The 21,301-nt window shown below is 45.1% G+C and overlaps 1 protein-coding gene across 7 annotated transcripts in view; it reads right to left on the bottom strand.

The window, feature by feature from the left end:
- HEXD (hexosaminidase D) overlaps positions 1–21,301 on the bottom strand; it is a 238,406-nt gene that overhangs the window by 32,784 nt on the left and 184,321 nt on the right. For all 7 annotated transcript variants that reach the window (XM_069200286.1, XM_069200283.1, XM_069200282.1 and 4 more), the window contains one exon: positions 15,452–15,553. In XM_069200286.1, the coding sequence (XP_069056387.1) occupies positions 15,452–15,553 (102 nt within the window). The remainder of the gene's footprint in view (positions 1–15,451; positions 15,554–21,301) is intronic.

Here is a 21,301-nt window from a genome sequence, read left to right as displayed (position 1 = left end):
ATGCTGTACAGATCCCTGCCATTGTGTCGCAGTCGGTTGCTGGGTCATTGCATTCCAGTGGCAGAGTCAGTTGAAGTCACACCTTCAAAACCTAACAGTTCTTCCACCTCTACGTGAGGTGCGGGAACCATGGGTATGGTGGAGAGGCTCTCCCACTCTGTGAAACCCTAAATGAGACTTTTTGTTTGCCACTGAAAAACATCAAATTTATCAGATAACGAGTACTTCCACACAATGGTGATTCTTCTAGTATGTTAGGGGAATCCTAAGTCCAGATGCCAATGAACTGTAAAAGGTTGATTGAAAGTGCCCCACTTACTTACATGTTCTCCGTCATCAGGGAATGGAATCTGTCATCATGCATCCTCTGAGGGGAGGAGATAATTCCCACAATCTTCCAAATGCAGGAGTTCTGCCCACACTATCATTCATAAACCATTAACTTCCCAATGTCTTCATCATAAGCATCATAAGACCACATTACAGGGTTCATTCTTATAATTAACACTACAAACAGTGCCCTTCCACGTTTGTGTGTAACATGGGTATGGAATGTAGGGTATGCACATATACTTGGGTGTGGAGTTCCTGATAATTCAAATATTGTTTAAGCATTGCTTTTAATGTCACACACATGTTGATTTTAATATATGTTTTTTTTTTACTGTATGCCCCTTTCCATTGTAAGGTAAGCACGGTGCCTGCATAAGATGACAAATGATAACTATTTAGTAATCTGTATACACGTGTTGCAATACATTCTCCATTCTTAAACTGCATGTATGTGTGTTTTTTAGTGGAACACAGATGGGTTTAATTAAATTAAATGTGTCTATTTCATCTCCTGTGTCGTTTCTGTGCAAGTATGCAGATATCTCCACCAACTTCTCAGAGAGAGGCTTGTCGTGATGACCAAAAGGATATGTTTTTTTATGGTTCTGTTATGGAGGATGCTACATCATCACCGGGGAGCGAGTGGACTCTGAAACGATTTATGAAAGTTGCTTTGCTTTGGCTGTCCCCTGGAGCTTGTACATGTTGAGGCGTGATCCTATTACAACGTTAATGCTTGTGGCACACATCACACTCTTTTATGCTGCCAAGACATTCCTAGTTGGACAGTACTTGCATCGCTCAAATTAATAAGGTCTCTTAGTTAATTAACAGAGGGATAATAAAGTGACTTGCACTGCGCACCATTTCTTCTCGAGTACCCATGTTCTGACAAGATGGACATGATTGCAGGCATGCAACCACCCATCCATGTCATGACATTATGCCAGGTTGCAGCAAACAGCCACACACCTGATAATGTGTTTGGAAACACATAATTTTTTCTGGTTACATGTTGTGTTGAATCTTAATTAGCACTGGTGAAGTTCTGTGATTTTTAGAGTTTAAAATGTTACATTGTTACTGAATGTTTTACCTAACTATAACGTTACTTTCATGTTTCTTTTTTTCAGTGAATTTCTAGGTTTTTTTTTACATAACATTTTAGTGCGGTCCCCTCTCCCCTATTCTTCTACATTTCGGCCCTGGTGGATGGGGTCCTTAGGGCCTACGTAGGCTCTGCTGAGGGACAGGAGTTACATGGGAAGGGGTCCCCGTGGCTTCTCTGAGGCTCCGGGAGGAGGACCACAAGCCCCACTCACCAAAATAAAAACTACTGCTCCTCCCCAGGCCCTGTCCCACCCTGGGTTTAACAATTCAAAAAAAACATGTGGGAATCTGTGCTTAAAAAAAAACAAATAAAAATACAACTTGCTGCGGATTCTCCACAAATTTGTGTCAAAATTAAAAAAAAATAAGTTTTTGGCCCCTGGCTGGTTCCTTCTGGGACCCTGGCACCTGGCCTAGGGGGTCAGACCAGAGTCCTAACATAGCTAATGCCACTTCCTGGTTGATGTGGTGGCAGCCAATCAGATCTGTCCGCTTTGCGGATCCTCTGCAGAGTGATATATAAACATTTTTTGACCCTTGATTGCTCAAAAACTACTGAATGGATGTACACCAAATCACAAAAAGCACTCTTTCTGGACCAAGATCTATCTAGTTTTTTTTTGCCAAATTTGGTGTAAACCTGTTCAGAGGTTTGGGCTGTAGCAGTGCCTAATGTTACTATTGAAAATTTATGTGGGAAATCAGTTTTGGGACCCCCCTTTTTCAAGGCCCTTGCTTGACAGATCCTCCCAAAACTTTCCACGTGCAAACTAGTAAAAAAGTAGGCCTTTTTTAGGAGTGTTTTGTGGAGATTTGTCAAACTGTGCCAAGGGTATTAGCAACACAAACAAGACATTCCCAAAGGAAACACAATCTTAACTATAACTACTGGTGTCCCAGATGGGTAGGTGAGTAAACAGATGTGGATGCTGTACGTTTAAAAAATATTTTTATTGATTTTCATATAACTTTGCTAATAGCATTTTCAACAATCATAAATGAGAATTTCAAAAAGGCAATGTTACACCTCAGTAAGGGACAAATGTCAAGAATGATAAGAAACCAGCATTTGCATTGATGTTAAAAGCCCCCATTAATTGGTGGGGGGTCTCAAGAATGTCTGATTACACCGGGAGTGGAAGTTGACTGAGGACACTCTGGTAAACAAAGTAAAGTAACTAACAATAATAATAGTAATAAAAAAACACAAAGAAAACTGCCATTGCCCAACCCAATTCTATATGATCTTATAGGGAATTAATGAAAAGATTGCATAGATTCCTTCCAACACCTTCTCAAAACTATTGTATAACAACCATAGCCCCAAAGCTGAAGTGTAATGGAGAGACACTATCCAAGTGGATGCTGTAATTATGCAGAAGTCTTTCTCTTTAACTACTTGAAGCCCCTTTATATATACATAATGTCTGAAGTGACTAAAACCCATAACTCCCCTCACATCTTTAACCCTTTGGTTTCATGCCTGCATTCACATTTCAATGCTCGTTTGCGTCAGCCTGCTCTTCAGGAAAGACTTTACACTGGCACTCCAGTAGTGGTTAACTTTTGTCTTCCTGTAGTTGTGACGCTGCAGTGGATTACTAGGGAGTTAGCTAACAAACTGCTGCTGCTGGTGTTGTGAATACATGTTTCACTCTATGTCAAAATGTTTTACTGAAATGGATGAAGAAGACATTTGAGAATGTCTAGAAAATGAATCCTCATTTTAGCTTTCTGGTGTACTAACTATATTTTTTGTGGCAAAATTAACCCCTTCATTTTGTTCCTTTATTATAGTAAACTCTGTAGAACATGCATTATGTTTTACAGCTTTAATTCCATTAAGATGGTATTCAGGTGTGCCACACTTTTGTCATAAATACATAATGTTAGTGCCCTAGTAGTTAATTAGGACTTTGTGGTGAAGCTGCAGCTGATTACTAGGAAATTAAAGAACAAACTGCTGCTGCTGATGAAAGTACATGTTTTAGTCTACGTGTCAGCATGTGTTACTGACATTGATGATAAAGATATCTGAAAACCGTGTTATAAATGAAGGCGTTACATGTAACCTGTACCTAGGCTGAATAAACCTACATCTTACAACCTACAAAGGATCCATCTTTAATTAACTAAATTGCAGATTTATTGGCATACCCTGTGAGTATGAACCAGCACTGAATCAACATGGAGCCAGCATTTGATAAAACATCACAGCGACATTGTGTTTTGGGAAGATTTAACCCCATTATGGTGAGAGATCATGCTGTTGTGCGAGGGTTATTTTTCAAGAAATGCACCTAACTGGCATGTGTAATTAAGTTGCGCGCTATTGAATTAAGGAGTCATTGAAGCTTCAACTGGGATGTTTTCAATGTTCTACTATGCCTATAAGGTGTACTTTTAATACTATAGTGAAGCATCTGTCAGTTCATCAAAGTTTGCGGCAGTGGCTACTGTCTAGTCATGAGAAAGGAGTGATGGGCACACCTTGGGACTTCGTATCTATTATCATCGATTAGTAGTAAACTTAAAAGTGAGGAATTTCGCAATTAAAAAATTGAAGTTTGTTTTCAATGTACTAACAAATATACAGCGGACTGTCCAGTGTAAGCAACCCGATCGTAGAGTACAAACTTGTGTGCGCATTTTCCACAGGAAGGGGATGCATACACTGGAAAAGTTCTAAGTGTTCCTGAGAAACTATATGCGTCCATGTGTTAAAGAGTGGAGAGCGGTTTCAGGTGACAGGTCGCTCACTGGGGACATTGTATTACTGCTGGACATAATTCTCTACCATCTATAATGCGTTTATAATGTCATACCAGTTTATCTCTGTGTGCTGTTCTTAATTTGCTGCGGTGTTTTAATTTTCTCCATAAGTGTATTTTGTTAAATGCAAGTCTGGATCAGCTGCATGTGGATATTGTTAGAATCCTCAGTATGTTAGAGTAAGTGTGGCCATGCTGGTTTTACTTCCTGAGAGTATGTCCATCTATGACATCCTGAATTTGCTACATGTGTAAATTCTTAGAATGCACAATATTTGTCTGAATGCTTTCATCTGAATTAAAGTTGAGTTGCAGAGTTGAGTACCCTAGTGGTGTGTTGCAGGGTCATGTACCATAATGTTGCATTGCAGGGTTGTGTGCCCAAAAGTGGCAATGTAGGATTGAGTTACCCTAATGTTGTGATACCTGTAACCCACCTTTAATTACAACCACCCCATAAAAAATGTGTTCTTATTTTAGCTTTCTAGAGCACTAACCATAATCTCTATGTCAAAATGGTATGCCTCTATTCAGTTTATTGTTTCTCATGCATTCGGCGAATGGTTCAATTGCCAGGGAGAATAATGGAGAAAGTTGACACCCTTGTCTGGTGCCTCTAAAGATTTTGTGTTGCTTGGATACATATTTGTCGATACTCTGGCAACAGGGTCGGTATGTAGTAATGTGATCCATGTAATTCATGCTTCTATTTGTCACATCCTAGACACAATAGCATTTGGATATCTTCATTGCAGAGTATGAAATGTTTTTTTCAAGATCCATGCCAACCACAACTGCCTTGGCCATTCGTTCTTTGGGATCTCTTCTGGGATTCTAAATGGTTTACTAATGTATTATGTGTTAGTATAAATCCATTCCGATCACTGTGGATGAGTGTGTGTGAATCAGGGTAAAATCTATTAGCTAGAACCCTGCTAAGGATCTTACAATCCACATTAGGCATGTATAAGGGTCTGTATAAGGCTGCTTTAGTTTGTTCCTTTTCAGCTTTGGCAATGACACAATTACTGCATCTCTAGAGTTTGCTGGTTGTGGGGATAATAAAGTAATATATGTTTGGTAAACATCTGCTGGTAAGCCATCTGTGCCAGGTGTTTTACCTCATGCCAACTCAGTAACAACCTTTCTAAGCTCAGTTTTGGGAATGGGTCCCACCAACAGTTCCCTGGTTTCATTTGGTACTTGCTTAATGGATACTTTAAGAATAACATTATATCTACACTGGATGCTTCCGCTGTCCTCCGATACAAAGCTCTGTAATACTGTAATAACACATTGCTTATTACTTGTGAGAATACAAAGCAACCTTTAAAGTTTCTCACATGCGTAACTGGGGTGCTTCTTGTTTCTGGTTGGATAAGCCATGCCAGTAATCTCCCAGCTCTTCCATCCATCCCGTACATTCTTGTCATGTATTCTGTGTGATTATAACTGTGTATTTCTCCCTTTCTTTCCTTAGCTGTTCTTGTCTGCTGGAGTTGGTAACCACTTCTTGATCCAAGTTATTTAATGTGTTATCTATATTGGTCAACTCTCGTTCAAGAGTCTTCTTTATTCCATCTATCTTACAAGCGCAGTGGCCACTGACAACTGTCTTGAAAACTTCCTATTCAATTAACACATCAGAAGAGTGTACGTGTTATATGTAAAGCACTCTCTGACAGCTTCCCAATGGATTCCCGGAATGGTCCATATTCTAGTGTCTCTCTCTGCAATCTCCACATGTGAATTGGTGGGATCTGCCATTTAAAGAATAGTGCCATGAACATGAGGGTATGGTCCAACAGAGTTCAGCTGAGATACTTGGTCTAGATGTGACAAGCTGACAAATCTCCCTATGCATAATTATCTGTCAAGCAGTATGTGAACATCAGACTTTGGGGAGTAAAACATGCATTACCTCTCCTTCCCATCCTTCAGTCTCCAAACATGTAGAATTCCCCAGTCATCAAACCATTCCCTAAATCCCTGTGTTATTCTATTGAGCAGAGTGTACTGCAGAGAGGTAGTAGAAAAATCTAAATTGAGGAAGGGGCCCGAGGTGAGTTGCTCCACTGGCTAAGAGCCAACAGCTAAAAAATAAAAATTATATTTTACTATAAATTTTTTTTCAGCTGCTGGCTCAGCCAGCATGCGCATGGAGGAGTACGGTTGGGCCATGGGAGGGGGGCAGGGGTGTGGAGTGAGTGCACTAAGTGTACATGTCAGTTTGGCCATCCGTCCTATGCCGGACGAACTGACATGCACACTTAGGTTTCTCCAACCCGGCTGTGTTGCACAGCTGGGTTGGAGAAACTGCACAGACTCCAATGCTCTGTCTAAGTGGCAGACCAAGCCACTCAGACCAATCCTGGCGCAATTCTCACGCTAGGCATAGCATGAGAGGAGTGCGTGGGGGAGCCTGTGCTGGTGTCCCAGGGACTGGTGGGATACCATCAGAGAAGAGGAGCGAGGCAGTGAGCAGCATTGGGACAGGAAGTTTTTTACATTTTTTTCCTTCTTATTTTTTTAAATGATCATTTCATTGCCCACACACTCCCCCCCCCCCACACCGCTCACCCCTCCCCATGAGATTTGTGGTGGTGCTGCTGCATTGAGGACATAATTAAAGTATCCTTCAAGGATTAACAGGCACTGGGGTCCAAAGCTAGTGGTGGGTACAGTTTGGCAAATAATTTCAGGTAGATCTTGATTTGAAGCATACACACTTGCAAGCAAAATGTAATTTCGGTCTAGCTTCCCCCATACCAAGAAGGTTCGTCCCTCCTTGTCTGTTTCAACATTCATGGCTGCAGAGAGTAACCCTGATGTTATCCATATCAGGGTTGTCTTAACATATGTCAAGAACCCTGTTGTATGGATCTCCTCCCACCCTTCCATTTGCATTGTAAGCTTGTCACCTGCTTCATAAGGTGCGTCTCCTATAGAAACGCCACCCGAATTCTTTGGTGTCTCAGATGCATGTGTCTTATGTTGTTTTATAGCTGTCACCATCCCTTCAATATTCTGCCCTCTGAATCTTCCACCATATGTTCAAGGAAAAGGGCTCTCTCTGAGGGTAGAGACCTGTTGTCTGTTGAAGGGTGGATTTTTTTCAAAGTATCTTCTGCGTTCTTCACTCCATCAGTTAATTTGCACTGATTGTCACTTACAATGTTCACACCTAGGGCAACACTGTCAATATTGTCTTCCATGGCTTCTCTGGATGCAGAGATGACCTCTAATATCTTGTCTAGTTTAGCCTGTAATCCTGCGTCTGTTTCAGACATTTTATCCTGCAGAGCTCCTAGTCACCTCTTAAAAGATTCATGAGTGATTGTCATGTGGCCTATGTGCGCTGCAACTTACTTATCCGATTTGTGTTTCCCATTTTTTATGAAGAGGTGGAGCAACCTAAATGTCTGAATAGATCATGGACAATCTGACAATCATCCTCTTTTATTGCCACATGGTTGGTTTCAAATGGGGTTTCTCTTTGTGAGTTGTCAGCATTTCCCCAATGTTCAGCCACCAAGTTTTCTTACAATGCCCAAATTCAGAGTGATCTACTTCTTCTGCTCACTCTCATTGTCTCTGTGATTCCTGGCCAATAGTCCCTGCAACAGTCCATCCGAGTACAAATGCCTTGGTGTGTTTGGTAGTTACTATTTAGATTGACAGATGTTGGCTAAACCAGAGGCCCCACTGAGGTGTGCTATTGCCCCATTTTGTCACCTCAGTGTGCCCGCTACAAAGGCATTCTCTTTATTTCAAGTTTTCATCCCGCAGTCCGGTGGGGGTGCAAAATCATTATGCCAGGTAGAACGTCCCACCTAGAGTGACCAATGTTGCATCCCAGCTCCTCAATGTAGTCTTGATGTATTGAGAGTTCCCTTACTTGCTGTGCCACACTAGCAATCTCCCTGCCTCATTCCTGGTCGGCCTCCCAAGTCATGGGTCTGCTCCGATTCGATGGTAGCTCCTAAGGTCGGTTGTTAGATATTAAACCACCTGCTTGCCCTTGCATTTTCTACCTTGTCCCTGGGTATTTTATTGATACCACTTCAGTGTATTTTACCTGGGGACCTCCTCGAGAACTCCTCCATGTACCTGACCTCACTTATGAGTCCCCTTGATTTGATGGCCACCAGTGTCACTGTAGTCCATGTCAACCCTTGGCTCTGGTCATCAGCTGTTCTTGGTTCGATCTTCTTCCTTCCAGACCTCGGCAGGGCTGTCAGGTAGGCTGGAGCTCCTTCACCACTTACTCTCAGATTCACTGGTCAGCTCTCACTCAGCCTTAACGCCACTCCACACCTCTGTGGCATTCACTCTAGAGGCAGGGGCCACTACCTTGCCATATCCCCTTCTTCTTTGGCTTGTTAGTACCAGGGTCTCCAGAGTCAATGCTGTCCATGCCCACCGCTTAGCTGCGGTCCCCAGCAAGACATTCGCCCCTAACTCTACTAGTCTAATGTAATTCTGTCAGTCAGCCAATAGCCTCCAGCACTCTGTCCCGAATGCAGTAGCAGTCTGGAGGACAATCCCCCCGCCCCACCTTTGTCTGCAGGTTTGATGATTATGCTTGTATCCTGCTCCAGTTCATTCGAAGCCTCTCTTTCTACTTTGCTCAGATTTTGAAAATGTGTCATATTGTTAGCATCCGGTTCTACCACTTCTCTAAATACGCTGTGTTTGAAAGCTAGGAGCTCTACTAGGGCTGTATGTGTAGTGGGGGAAGAAGGTCGAATTTTTCCATAAACCAGTATCTGTCTGTCCCTATGCTTGATCCTGATCACTAAAGTATGCCTTTGAACGCAGTTTCCCAAGACATAAAAAATCTTAGCATGTGTACCCTTACAGTCTATGACATGTCCTGACCTTTGCCTCCTGTTGATCTCAACACATATACAGAGTTTTCAATATGTTTAAAATGTGAAGCCTTTTAGGGCAACTCAGTTCTCTGAACTCTTGACACAGGCACACAAGATAGGTATCATTGTTTCCAGAAGTCCTTTAATCTCCCCTGCACCGTTTTGGCAAGGTTTTCCATCCCAAGAATTCACCACAACCTTTGTCACTAACCCCCTCAGTTAGACCCCATCCCCCATTTAATGAGGATTTCCTGCTTTGCTGCTCAAAGCACGTGTGGCATTATTTCCTCCTTTCTGTTGTGCAATTGGTACTCTGCTTCTGAGGACATCCTCCCAAGAACACTGCAGAAAATGCCACCATCACAGAGCCTATGGCATCCTTATAACTTACAGCACTCTATCCCAAAACGGCAGAGTTGGCGCTAGGCACTAGGAACATCGGCAGCTGCCATTCAGCCTCACACCATTGTCACTACTGGCCTGGGCCTCACACTCATGGTGCAGCACTGCAAGGCCCAGGGGAGGGACACCTCTCTCCAAGTCCTCTAATTCATGTGTAGCGCTGCAAGAAATAGGGATGGGGCCCACCTCCCCTGGGCATCGTAGCACTGAACAATGGCTGCTAGCCCAGGAGTTAGGCCCCTTCTCTGGGCCTCGCAGTCCCACAACTTAGTTGTGAGGCCTGTCCGCATTCAGCAGGTTTGTCCTGCAATTGGCGATCCTGTAAGGTTGAACGCTCAAAGGCACTACATGGCGCCCATTGTCGCGCAGTTTGGTGTCCTGGCACTTTCTAAGGACAATCAACTCATACTCTTTTAGCTCTTTACATTGGGCCTGTCATATTGTCAGATCAGTGGACGAGGCAGAGTATCATTTGCCAAGGATCAAACAGTTGGTTAAATTAGTAGAAACGTGATTGCAGAGTACTGCTATTTGCTGCAAAGGCTGTACATTTACCACTGCACTGAGTTCAGCTGACTATTCCATGTGACTGGACACCTTACTCCTCCCAGGTACTATTCAGTTTATTATTTAAATCACAAAGACTGGAAGTTTGTACGCTGAAATAAAAAAAATCCCAATCTTGCCAGGGGACCAGCAGAGCAATACGATCAGACAAGGGGTTTGCCCAAGAGCACACCATCCTTGCCAAATGGGAGGCCATAATTAAACCCAGCGTCTCCTGGGTTCAAATGTCCAACTAGTCCACTAGACCACAACTGGGGTGTCCATGAGTGCGATGGCAAATTGAAGAAGCTGCCCCCCCCCCACGGAATTATCATTCTGTTATGGGTACTGCCTAGCTTTAGAACACAATGCTTATTTCCATCGTAAAGATGAGATTAGATGTCAAATGGCTAAAACCTACCCACTGGACCAGGCCCCATGACAGTGGGTACTTAATGGACAGCATATGTGGTAGATACTGATAATTTATTGGTTCACTCACCTCTATGGTAATTAACAGGGATAACTGTGCAAGAGTCGAGCCAAGGGTCTGGCTTAGGCTTTAAGAGCCTGTGCCCTGAAAATATTTAGCATGTAAGTCATGCAACAAGTATCATGTTAAAATATGGTGAAGTTGCTTCAAAATTTTAAAAAAGGTGTATTCTTTAACATGCAGATGCGTTTCAGTAGTTCAGATTATATCACTGGATTGAGAAGTATTTATTAAAACTGATAGTTTTTAGGCATTAACTTAAAATCATTCCTGATCCCCCCCCCCCCCCCCAGGAAATGCCATTACTGAATTGAAAGGCAAGTCAGAAGTCATGTGTACTCTATTAATGTGATGTAGATTTTATTGCAGACGGAGAAACAGTCTAATTAATAAATCACAAGAGGTTTGTGTATAGCGCACATCCTGAACGCACGTATTTGAAGGTGCTCTCAAACATGATAATAAAAAAAGGAGTCTTGGTGAAATATGATATTTGCCCAGTGTCACACGATTTCATCAAGTGGGGAAGGCAGTTTTTTTTGTTTTACACTGTGCAATTCGGCCACTAGCTGGGTATCTGTTTCTCTCTTGTCCGTGATCCATCAAAGGTTTATCATCAAAGTTTTGTTTTAATTTGAGGCAGCTGGGGTGAAAACCTCGGTGCCAGGACGTAGCCACATGAAAGCTTGGCTTGTTCTGGGCTTGGGGTTAAAGAGGAGCACAAGCTGAGCCAGGAATCTTGCATAAGTCTGGCTCGAACTTTCAGTGGGTCGCCCACCTCTAATTTACCACTAGTGTTTCAAACCTTAAGTCTATTTCATTCTATTTGGATATGAGAATTCATTTTCTACATTTTTTGTTTACAATTTGCAATAGTGAGCAGTCAATGCTTACCTCGAGGTGGTAAAGGGATCAGAACTCAAATACAGTATAAAGAGTAATCACACTCGATAAACTCAAGCTAAGTTCTTTTTTTAACATGGCCTGCTTTACAGAGGTGGACTGAGAATGAAACCTCAAAATCCACTAAGTGACTCATAGTTCCCCTTCTCACTAATACACATCTTCTCAAGTCTCTGCACACACAATGTGTCTCCACATGTGCAGTGTGTCTCCAAAGACACGCATTGTCCTGGGAAATGATGATGGAAAATTGGCCACCCTACTTGGCTCCTGCAGCTATAGCTGGGGACCATGACTGCGCGGAACAGGGAAGGAGACTCTCCTCCCTAGGCCTTGCAGCACCAGATCCTGGATGTGAGGCCCAGGGCAGTTGGGCCACATCCCCTGGGCTTTGCTGCACTAGACCATAGCTGAGGCCCAGGGGATGGGATCACTCTCCCCTGGGCCTCGCAGCTCTGGATCAAGTTGGGGTGGTCTGGAGGAGAACACCTTCACCTGGGCTTGCAGTGCTACACCATTGTTGCGAGGTGCATGAAGAGGGCTCCCTTCTCTTGGGCCTCACAGCACTAGAACCTGGTTGAGAGGCAAAGGGAAGCTCCTACCCTACTCCTCTCCTCATAGTCATGGTGAAGTATTGCAAGGCCCTGGGGGAGGACCCTTCTCCCCGGGCCCTGCAGCCATGGTTCAGTGCTGCGAAACCCATGGGTAGTGGGCTTCCCTCCCCTAATTCTCTTAGTGCTACACCATGACTAAGGGGGCCGTGGAGGATGTCTTGTGTGAGTCCCCACCCCTAGGCCCAATTGAAAGTGTGTCACGGCGGTGTCCCATGGCTCTGTGCATGGGTCCATAAAAGAGGCATAGCCAACAGTAGTACAGCAGGAGCAGTGACACTGGGCCGAGGGGTATTAAGATCCTGATATTCCCAAATCATTGCTTTATTTTACTGTAGAGCCAGTGGACGAGGATGAGGGGACTCTTTCACTTTGCATCTCTTTCATGGGCCTCACAGCCATGTTCCAGAGCTATGAGGCCCTCCCTCCTATGGGCTCCGCAGCCATGGTTGGGCACTCAGTAGGAGGCACCCGCCAATGAGCTTAGCAGCCCTGGACCATGGCTTTGATGCCTATGGACGGGGCTCTCTCAGTGGTGTAGCTGTCAGTAGTGCAGAAGGTGCAGTGGCACCAGGGCTCATGAATGTTAGGGACCTAATGCACCCATAATATGGCTGTGGTTTACTGTCCAGCATCACTTTGTTGTATCAGGGCCTATAGCCACATTATTATACCACTGGTCCCTTCTCCCATGCTCCGCACAGCCATAATCCAGAGCTACAAAGCCCAAGAAAGGCACCCCCCACCCTTTACAGCCATGGTCCAGTGCCAAAAGGCCGAAAAAAGAAGTATGCTACCCTGGGCCTTGCAGCATTGGTCCATGGCTGCAGTGCACAGGGCAAGATGCCCCTCTAAAGGGAGTACCTATCAATAGTGTAAAACGTACAGTGTGACTGTGGCCTAATGCATTATGGGGCCAATGCATTTAAATTATGGTTACATTTTACTGTCCAGTGGTGGGGAGAACCAATTTAATTTGCTTGCATTAGGGCTTACTGCAAGATTGATAGATCACAGGTTCACTCCCCTTGGGTCTCACAGCCACAGTCCTCTGCTCTGAGGCATAAAGGAGCGGGGTAGTGTCTTGCATCACCTAAGCACGGCTGTGAGGTCCAGGGGGTGATGCCCCCGCTGAGGTGTAGCTAATAATAGTAGTACAGCAGGTGCAGTGGCAATGTAGCCCTGGGGTGTTGGGTGCTAATGTACCAAAATTATGCTGGATTTTACTGGATCATGGCTGTGAGGACTTGGCAATGAGGCCCCTCTAAGGGGGGAAGCTATCATTGCTGCAGCAGGTAAAATGGCATTAGAGCCCAGGGTTGTTATGGGCCCTAGTTACCAAATTATTGACGTATTTTTTAGTTCAGCCAGAGGATGGGCAAAGTGCGAGTGTCTCATTTACTTTGCTTCACCAGGGCCCTTTGCCACATTGCTGCACCACTGGCTCATCTCTTCTGCCTCTCACATACATGATCCAGTGCTCTGAGGCCCAGTGAACACCTCGTCTCCCCTGGTCCCCACAGCCATGGCCCAGTGCTCCGAGGCCTACCACAATAAGTGAGCAGGATGCAGAATTGTTCTTCATTTTAGATGTTTATAGTTCAGGATGCTAAATGGACACCTTTTTTTGCTTGCCAAGGGACTGAAACATGCAAGCAGGCTAATCAATAGTGGCTGTAAAACAAACAGTTTCGCTGGGAAGCCTGGAGAAGCCAACAGTGACTCTGAAAATAACCTCTGTGTAGAGGCCCGAGGGAGCCAGCATTTACTATCATTTTAACTGGGAGGGAAGTCCTGCACCACATTAAGTGACCAACACAGGCCACTTCATGAGTATGTTTACCTTTATGGGTGCTAAAAAGGAGGAATGTAAAAACAGAGTGAAACACTGAATGAATAGCACCCACAGTAAAATCTTTACTTTATGATAATGGCCGGTCAGCATATGGGATAATGGCAAATAAGGAGAAAAGGTCCAGGACCTGCATGATTTGTCAAAGATCTAACAATTTGGTCAAGTAGGAGAACAAAGATTTGCTCTGTTTAGGCATGAAAATACTAAAAGAACAGTTGATGGACAGAATGTAGACCAAATCAAGCATTCTCCCCCAGTCACAGATCTGGGTTTAATCCATCCGTTTTTTTGCTCACCATGCCATTCCAGTTTGGACTCAGCCATATGCAAATCAGTCTTAACCCTGTTCCCCATCAGAACAGTCCAGACCGAACTGTCCAAAAATACTAGCCATGATGGGAATACTGACTAAATGGAACCCTACAGGCCTGGCTGTGGCGTTGCAGCCAAGTCCAGCACTGTGGGTTCCAAGAAAATGAGCGGATTAGTGAGCTGCACTTGCAGCATTATTTAATTGCATTTGAAGTGTGCTCTCCCAATTTTGTAGAATTCATCATCTGAAGGTGAAGGGAGATGTTTCTCAAAACTATTAAATGGATCTGCATCAAGCTAATTTACAAACAGAAATGCACTCTATAATCATGTGAGTGTTTACTAATAATTAGTATCAATAGATTTAAAGGCTTCAGAGGGAGTTGAGATGCGAAGTCACCATTCACGGCACATTACATGAAACCGTTTTAGCCTACATGTGATTGTGTTCTGGTAGTTTCTGGTGCTTTACTGTGATATCACTCCGTAAGCAAATAAGAGAGGACTCACCCATTTTCCTTCTGCCCAGGGCCACCAGAGGTGTGTGAGTGTACCCTCTTGTCCGCACATTCTCCGGCAGGCATCGCTCCTGGAATTGTCTGCTTCGGGTATAGTACCATTTGTACAGGAAAGACCACATTTAAATAGCATATACACTGCTTTACAAAACCGCACTACCCCTAAAACGAATTGTCGGTCCACTATGCCCCAGGGACACTTTCTAGGATCAAATCACCTAATTAGCAACTGCTCTCCACTCCCTGGGCGGCGGAACACTTCAGGGAGAACACCGAGGTATGAAGTATGGAATACACAGACCTTATTTTCTGGAAGTTGAAGCTCATCGTTTTCATCTCTACAAACAACTAAACCACGTGTATTCTAGGTACCCTGGTTTCCTTGCATGGCGCAGCTAGCTAGGATCACTTACACAAACTACATTGTACACTCCAGCCAAAATAAAGAGGTGAATATTCGATGTTTTAACACAGCTGATTTAAAAACTCCGATATTCTGATTATCCACTTTGAAACATCGAAAACAAAATGGGACTAAAACAAATAAATCATCATTACATTTTCACAAAAAAAATCGGAATCTAAAAAATCCTGTCTCCTTCGCTCTAGATCACGACAAACATTTAAAGAGAAGTAAGCAATTGTTTCCATTCGACAGAACAGGTATATGTTTCTTTTTTTAAGATCGGGCAGCTAAGAGACCGAGGACAGCGTCTGACCCACCTGTTATTTTCAAGAAGTTCGTCCACTGACGTTTTTAGGAAAAACGAAATCTGCGATATCAGTGTCAGGACGTCACTGCCTGGAAACGAACCCGTCGCGCAACTGAAGAGAGAGAATGAACATCATGAGCATCACATGACAAGATGCATTAGCATTAATTGATCTTTCTGAGATTACACAACTTCAAGTCATGAAGGACACACTAGCTTGAAGGGACATTGAAGGATTTTGGGGGGCCCTCGTTCGAAACAGTTTTGAATTTATGATCCAATTTCCGCTCTTTCAATCCCTCTGTAACCAGGTCACAGACAGTGCATAGGCACACACTTCCAAATTGTGTTTACATCTAGTATTCAGGGATAGTGACGTAGATCACTAACATTCCTGCAAATAATCCTTGTGACACCCTCCCGTTTCCAATAAGAGAGGACCTGTTTTGATCTACAATAAACTTTTTTTAATAGATGGTGCATACAGCATAAACACAACATTTCTCTGCAAAATGTCTGTGAAAGACTCTCACACATCACCCACATTAAAAATAAAGTAAAGGAAAACGGTATTTAAAACAATCTGTTTAAGAATTATTCAAGGTAAAATGGCGACGCAGACAAACGCTCAGTAAACGAGCTCCACACCAGGCCCCGTAAATAATCTTACTTCATTCTATTTAATCCTAGTGGAACAGCGCCTCAGCAGCTGACATCAACAACTCGATGGTCTGAGGGACCAAGAGGACGAGGAGCGGAGCAGCTAAGGCAAGAAATTAAGACGCGCCCGAAAAAAGAAAGTGGCAGGCCCTGGGAGAGCCGCTGCAGAGGTCTAGAGTCCCGCTGGCCGGATATCCCAGCCCAGGAGAGGGTGACCGAATTACCCGAGTGACCCAAAGGAAAGACCAGTATATATGTTAGTGACCCGAAACCAACTCCCATCAGCATCGGTGGGCCGACACCCGGGTTCGCCTGCAGCACTGCACCGGAGGAGAAGAGACCTCCCCCAGGGCAGGGACGCGGAAGACAGCACAGAACCTGCCAACCCACACCTATCCGAAAAGGCCCGAGGACTGGTGAAGGCGAGCCCCAGAGTCGAAGGTCCCAGCTACCCGCACTACTGCTGACATATGGAGGGGAGAGAGAAGCAACGCTACAGGGCGGACAGGCCGCAAAGTAAGGCCGTCAGCTTGCCTGACCCATTCCCAGGCACGAATCGACATCGTACCAGACCATCGACCATGTACCAGACGAGTTGCCCAGCAGGGGGAGACACAACCCCTTTGGTAATGAGCAGAAAGGGTGGGGTGGGGGGGACAGGAAGCCAGGCCTGGGTCAGGAGAGTGGGATGGAAGCCATATCGAGAGGCCTCATCACCAGCAACTAAGGTCCTCTCCAAAAAACAGCGGAAATAAACCCCGACACTGGCAATACACAGGGAGGGAGGAAGGGAGGTTTCAAAACACCGGTTGGGGTGAGGGCGCAGATACACCCAGAACAGTTGGTGGTGACCAAGTTTCGTTGGTGATGCGGTGCCGGGGGAAGAGGTCCTGGCAACCTGATGGCCAGATGTCCCAGTGCTCCATTTGCTAGCACAGACGAGTGGAAGGAGGAGAGAAAAGTGACCGTGGGGCTGCCGTGAGAGATACCGGGCAATTGAGACACCTGACGCCCACCTGAGGAACTGGGCCATGCCAGAAACCCCTGGCTACATACTTCTGTCCACAGGGGATGAAGGATGGGGGACATCGGAGATCGGGCCAGACTCATGACGGCAAGGATTGAGGCCTAACAAGAAGGCTCATCCTCCGAAACACCAGGCTTTCTCTGCACAGGCCATCACATTGGACAGCCACCACCTTCTAGGAGGGCACGCAGGAGGACACATCCTGGGCCCTGGACCGAGGCCACTCAACCGGACAGGACATCAGCGAGAACTGGGGGAGGCACTACCCATGCCAAGCCCGCATGTTGGCAAGTGAAAGGAACTGAATCAGTGAGGGGGGCTCATCTGGACACAGACACATAACCCACACACAATAACGGCAATTGCCTAGAGATGAGGGTGGGCTCAAGTTTGAAAGTTACCAGCCCAGCATTAACAACAAGGGTGACAATTTGGCTCACTTGTGCTGGAGCTAAGAAACCGGGGGTGTGAGTGGGCGCTAGGGCCTAGTCAACCACAGCGAAGGACCAGCGGCACCACTCTTCAACTACAATACACTGAAGTGTTGAAGTGGCAAGTAGCAGGGGGAGAAATGACACGCAAAAAGTAACCCAGGACCTCCCGAAAAGGGAAACTGAACAAGTATACAAAAGTGGTAATTCTCCCCATAGAAGAGGTCACAGCATGAGCCACAACAGCTGTCCCAGACAACATAACTCTCCTGCTGGCCATCACCCAGTCCTCACAGAGAAGAGGAAGGGTGACACCATGGCGGTCAATGAACTTAACGAGGCAAATCACACTATCCTCAGACTAGGAGGACAATCGATCCACGGCCACAAAAACGTGCAAAATGACAAACGCAGAAGAGACCCCGACGCATAGGATTGACAACAACTTAGGGGTGCCAGGGTGAGTCATCCCATGCCCCATCAAGGTAGATTCACTGAGTCGGAACAAACCCTTTCTCAACGGGGAGCTCAGAGCTGCCGGTAGGCTTTAACTGGGTACTACTGAACTAAAAGTTGTACATTTGTGGGTGTGGGTTGTGGGCTACAGATGTCTCTGATTCTTCTGTTGATTAGTTAATTATGTTTTTGCCGCAGGCACTCACAGAGGACTACGGGGCTAGAGGGGGTAGTTCAAGGACTTGGTTCTTAGTAAAGTTGGGGAGATAGTTGGGATACAACACATGGAATGGATCATGAATGACAAAGGATACAGACACAGAGAACACTATAATGACGACCAGAGAGAGACAAACAGGATAGATGGGGGAAGATTTATTACCTGATAACTATAATTGCTCCTTCATGACCTGGAATGTGAATGGACTAGGCAATAAATTTAAAAGAGGACTGGTACCTACGTACTTCAAAAGACATAATCCAGATGTGGTCTTGCTCCAGGAGACGCACTTGAGGGGGATGCAGATTCCTGAGTAGTGGTGCCTATACACTGTTGGTGCATGCTGGGTTCACAACAGGACCCCAGGGGGTTGCTATCTTGATCAGGAAAATACCCCTGTTCAGGATCAAAAAATACTGGGTTGACCCCAATGGCACTTATGTGGCCGTTAAGGGAATGTGGGGAAGGAAGAGGTTACCTTAGAAAGTATATATATATACACCCGACGCTGCAGAGACAAACCTTAGACAAAGTAGCTGAGATACTATTTGAAATGACAATTCCATCTACTTTAATTATGTGGTAAACCCAGAACTGGATCGATCAGGCCCCACACAAACATCCCTGAGATAGACACCGCTGGCGGGTTTTGTGAAAACGATGGGCTTAAAAGACTTATGGTGCCAACACCATCCAGAAAATCTGCAGTACTCCTTTTTCTCCATGCACGGGGTATTCTCAAGGCTGGGCTACATCTTTACTCCAGTAGGGGAGGTGGGATGATTAGACAAAGCAGAATATTTGGCCAGGGGTGTGTCCGATCGCTCATCTCTCTGGCTCCCGGATGGGACCAGGCCCTATGGCAAGGGCTCGGGTTGGAGACTGAACGTCTGGGAAATGAGGGACGAGAGGGTCTCCCACAAACTTTGAATACAGACTCAGCTATATTTCAGTGAAAATAAAGACTCAGTGACATCAGCAGTTACACTTTGGGAAGCCCACAAAACAGTCCTCAGGGAGAGGGATCAGAACAACAGAGCACACAATAAGAAAAGGGAGAAACAAGGCATAGAATCCCTAGAAAAGCAATTAGTAGACTGAGAGGCAACCTGGGGGGGGGGGTGGACAAGACATTACAGGGAGTTTAACAGGGTCACTAGCAGACATACCAAATACAGGAATACCTGGCGGGAGTGCAAGTCCCCCTCCTGACACAGGAAGACCGTGAATCCCTCGAGGAAGAAATAACTCTATTAGAGATAAGAACTGTGAAAGGTAAACTTAAACCAGGCAAAACACCAGGCCCCAGTGGTATCCCAGTAGAATTTTTCAAGAGAAACACTGATATCCTGGTCCCATACCAACTTAAAATGTTTATGGAAGCTAGAAATGGGGGAACTCACCCACTAGACCTCCGTAGGGTGATAGTAGTAATCCCAAAGACAGGAAACCCCCCAGGGAACGTAGTTCCTACCGTTCAATCTCCCTCCTCAACATCGAGACAAAGATACTGGCGATGATACTCGCCACAAGATTGATAGTAGTCATAACCCACCTGATCCATAAGGACCAATCAGGCTTTATGCGCAGGAGGTCAACTAGATTTAACCTCTGCAGGCTACACAGCTGGTTGGACACCACAACAGAGCAAGAGGACCCCCATCTGCTGCTGTCTCTAGATGTCAAAAAGGAATTTTGACGCTGTTTCTTGGCCCTTCATGACACATGCCCTGAGAAAATTCAGATTTGGACCCAAATTCCTGGCCTGGATAGAGCTACTATATAACCACCCAGTGGCAGCAGTGCGGGTCAACAGGGAAACATCAGTGGAATTCCCAATCGAGAGAGGAACAAGACAGGGTTGCCCTCTATTACCCTTATTGTTTGCCCTTACACTGGAGCCCCTCGCATGCATGGTTTGACAACACCCGGTTTTATCAGGTTTCTGTATCAGAGAAGGGCGAGGGGAGGATGAGAGGATTTCACTGTACTCTGACGACATCATACTGTATGCCACCCGTCCCCATGCAACACTGCCCAAAGTGTTTAGATTATTCAAGACATGGAGTCCATTCAGGCTACACATTAAATTGGGACAAATCAAGTTTATACTGGGGTGGGGGATCTGGCTGTTAGACCTCCCAGGACATTTGGCAATAGACAAGGAGGGTTTCAAATATCTAGGAATGTATGTGACTCAGGACACGGAGCACAGTCTCAATCAAAATATCCGAAAGGCCCTGGTGAACTTTCATGGAGATACGGAGAGGTGGAGGAACCTACCACTAATAGGAAGGGCTGCCATGTTTAAGATGGTCACCCTGCTGAAGCTATTATATGTCCTTCAAAATACCTTTGGCAAGGTTCAGGAAGAAATCTTCGCCAGGATAAAGGGGGAGGTCCGCAAATTATTGTGGAACGGGGGACACCCACAGGTGATATTGCAAACACTCCAGTGAAATCAATACGAGAGGCTGACCCTCCTGGACATTCGGACATACTACTGGGCAGCGCACTTGATTGCGATTAATGAATGGGGACACACATCTGGAGATCATCCCACATATCCATTAGAGAGGAGTCAATTCCAGCATAAATCATACCTACACTTTTTCATATGGTGGGAAAGGGGTGAAGAGATTGTTGACAGCGACACAGTTGACAAGAGAGGCCTGGATAGCAGCGAGGAAGCATATGAGTTGGAGTGCAAAGCTCATGCGTGAAGCTCCCCTATGGAAGGGAATACGCTTGACGGAATTCAGGAAATTAAAAGGTTTCGGGGAATGGGACACAATAGGAATCTCCAAACTGGGAGATCTGAGAGGAGAGAAATCTTAAAACATTCAACTCCTTGAAAAGGGATTACCAACTAGCCCACACAAAACCATATAAATACATGCAAATCAAACATGCCTGGCAGGCAGAGATGCTAGACCTTATGGAAATTACCGACCATGCACCACTCGAGGGCAGATTGCTCCAGGAGGAGATAGAAGGGAAAGTGATCTCCTGGACATACAAAACAATAATATGCCCGAAACACTAAAGAAACTGTGGGAGGGATGG

The sequence above is a fragment of the Pleurodeles waltl genome, chromosome 7 (assembly GCF_031143425.1).
Source record: "Pleurodeles waltl isolate 20211129_DDA chromosome 7, aPleWal1.hap1.20221129, whole genome shotgun sequence".
In the NCBI taxonomy this organism is placed as follows: Eukaryota; Metazoa; Chordata; class Amphibia; order Caudata; family Salamandridae; genus Pleurodeles; species Pleurodeles waltl.
The sequence above is the reverse complement of the archived record's forward strand: the minus strand, read 5'-3'. Positions and strand labels throughout refer to the sequence as shown.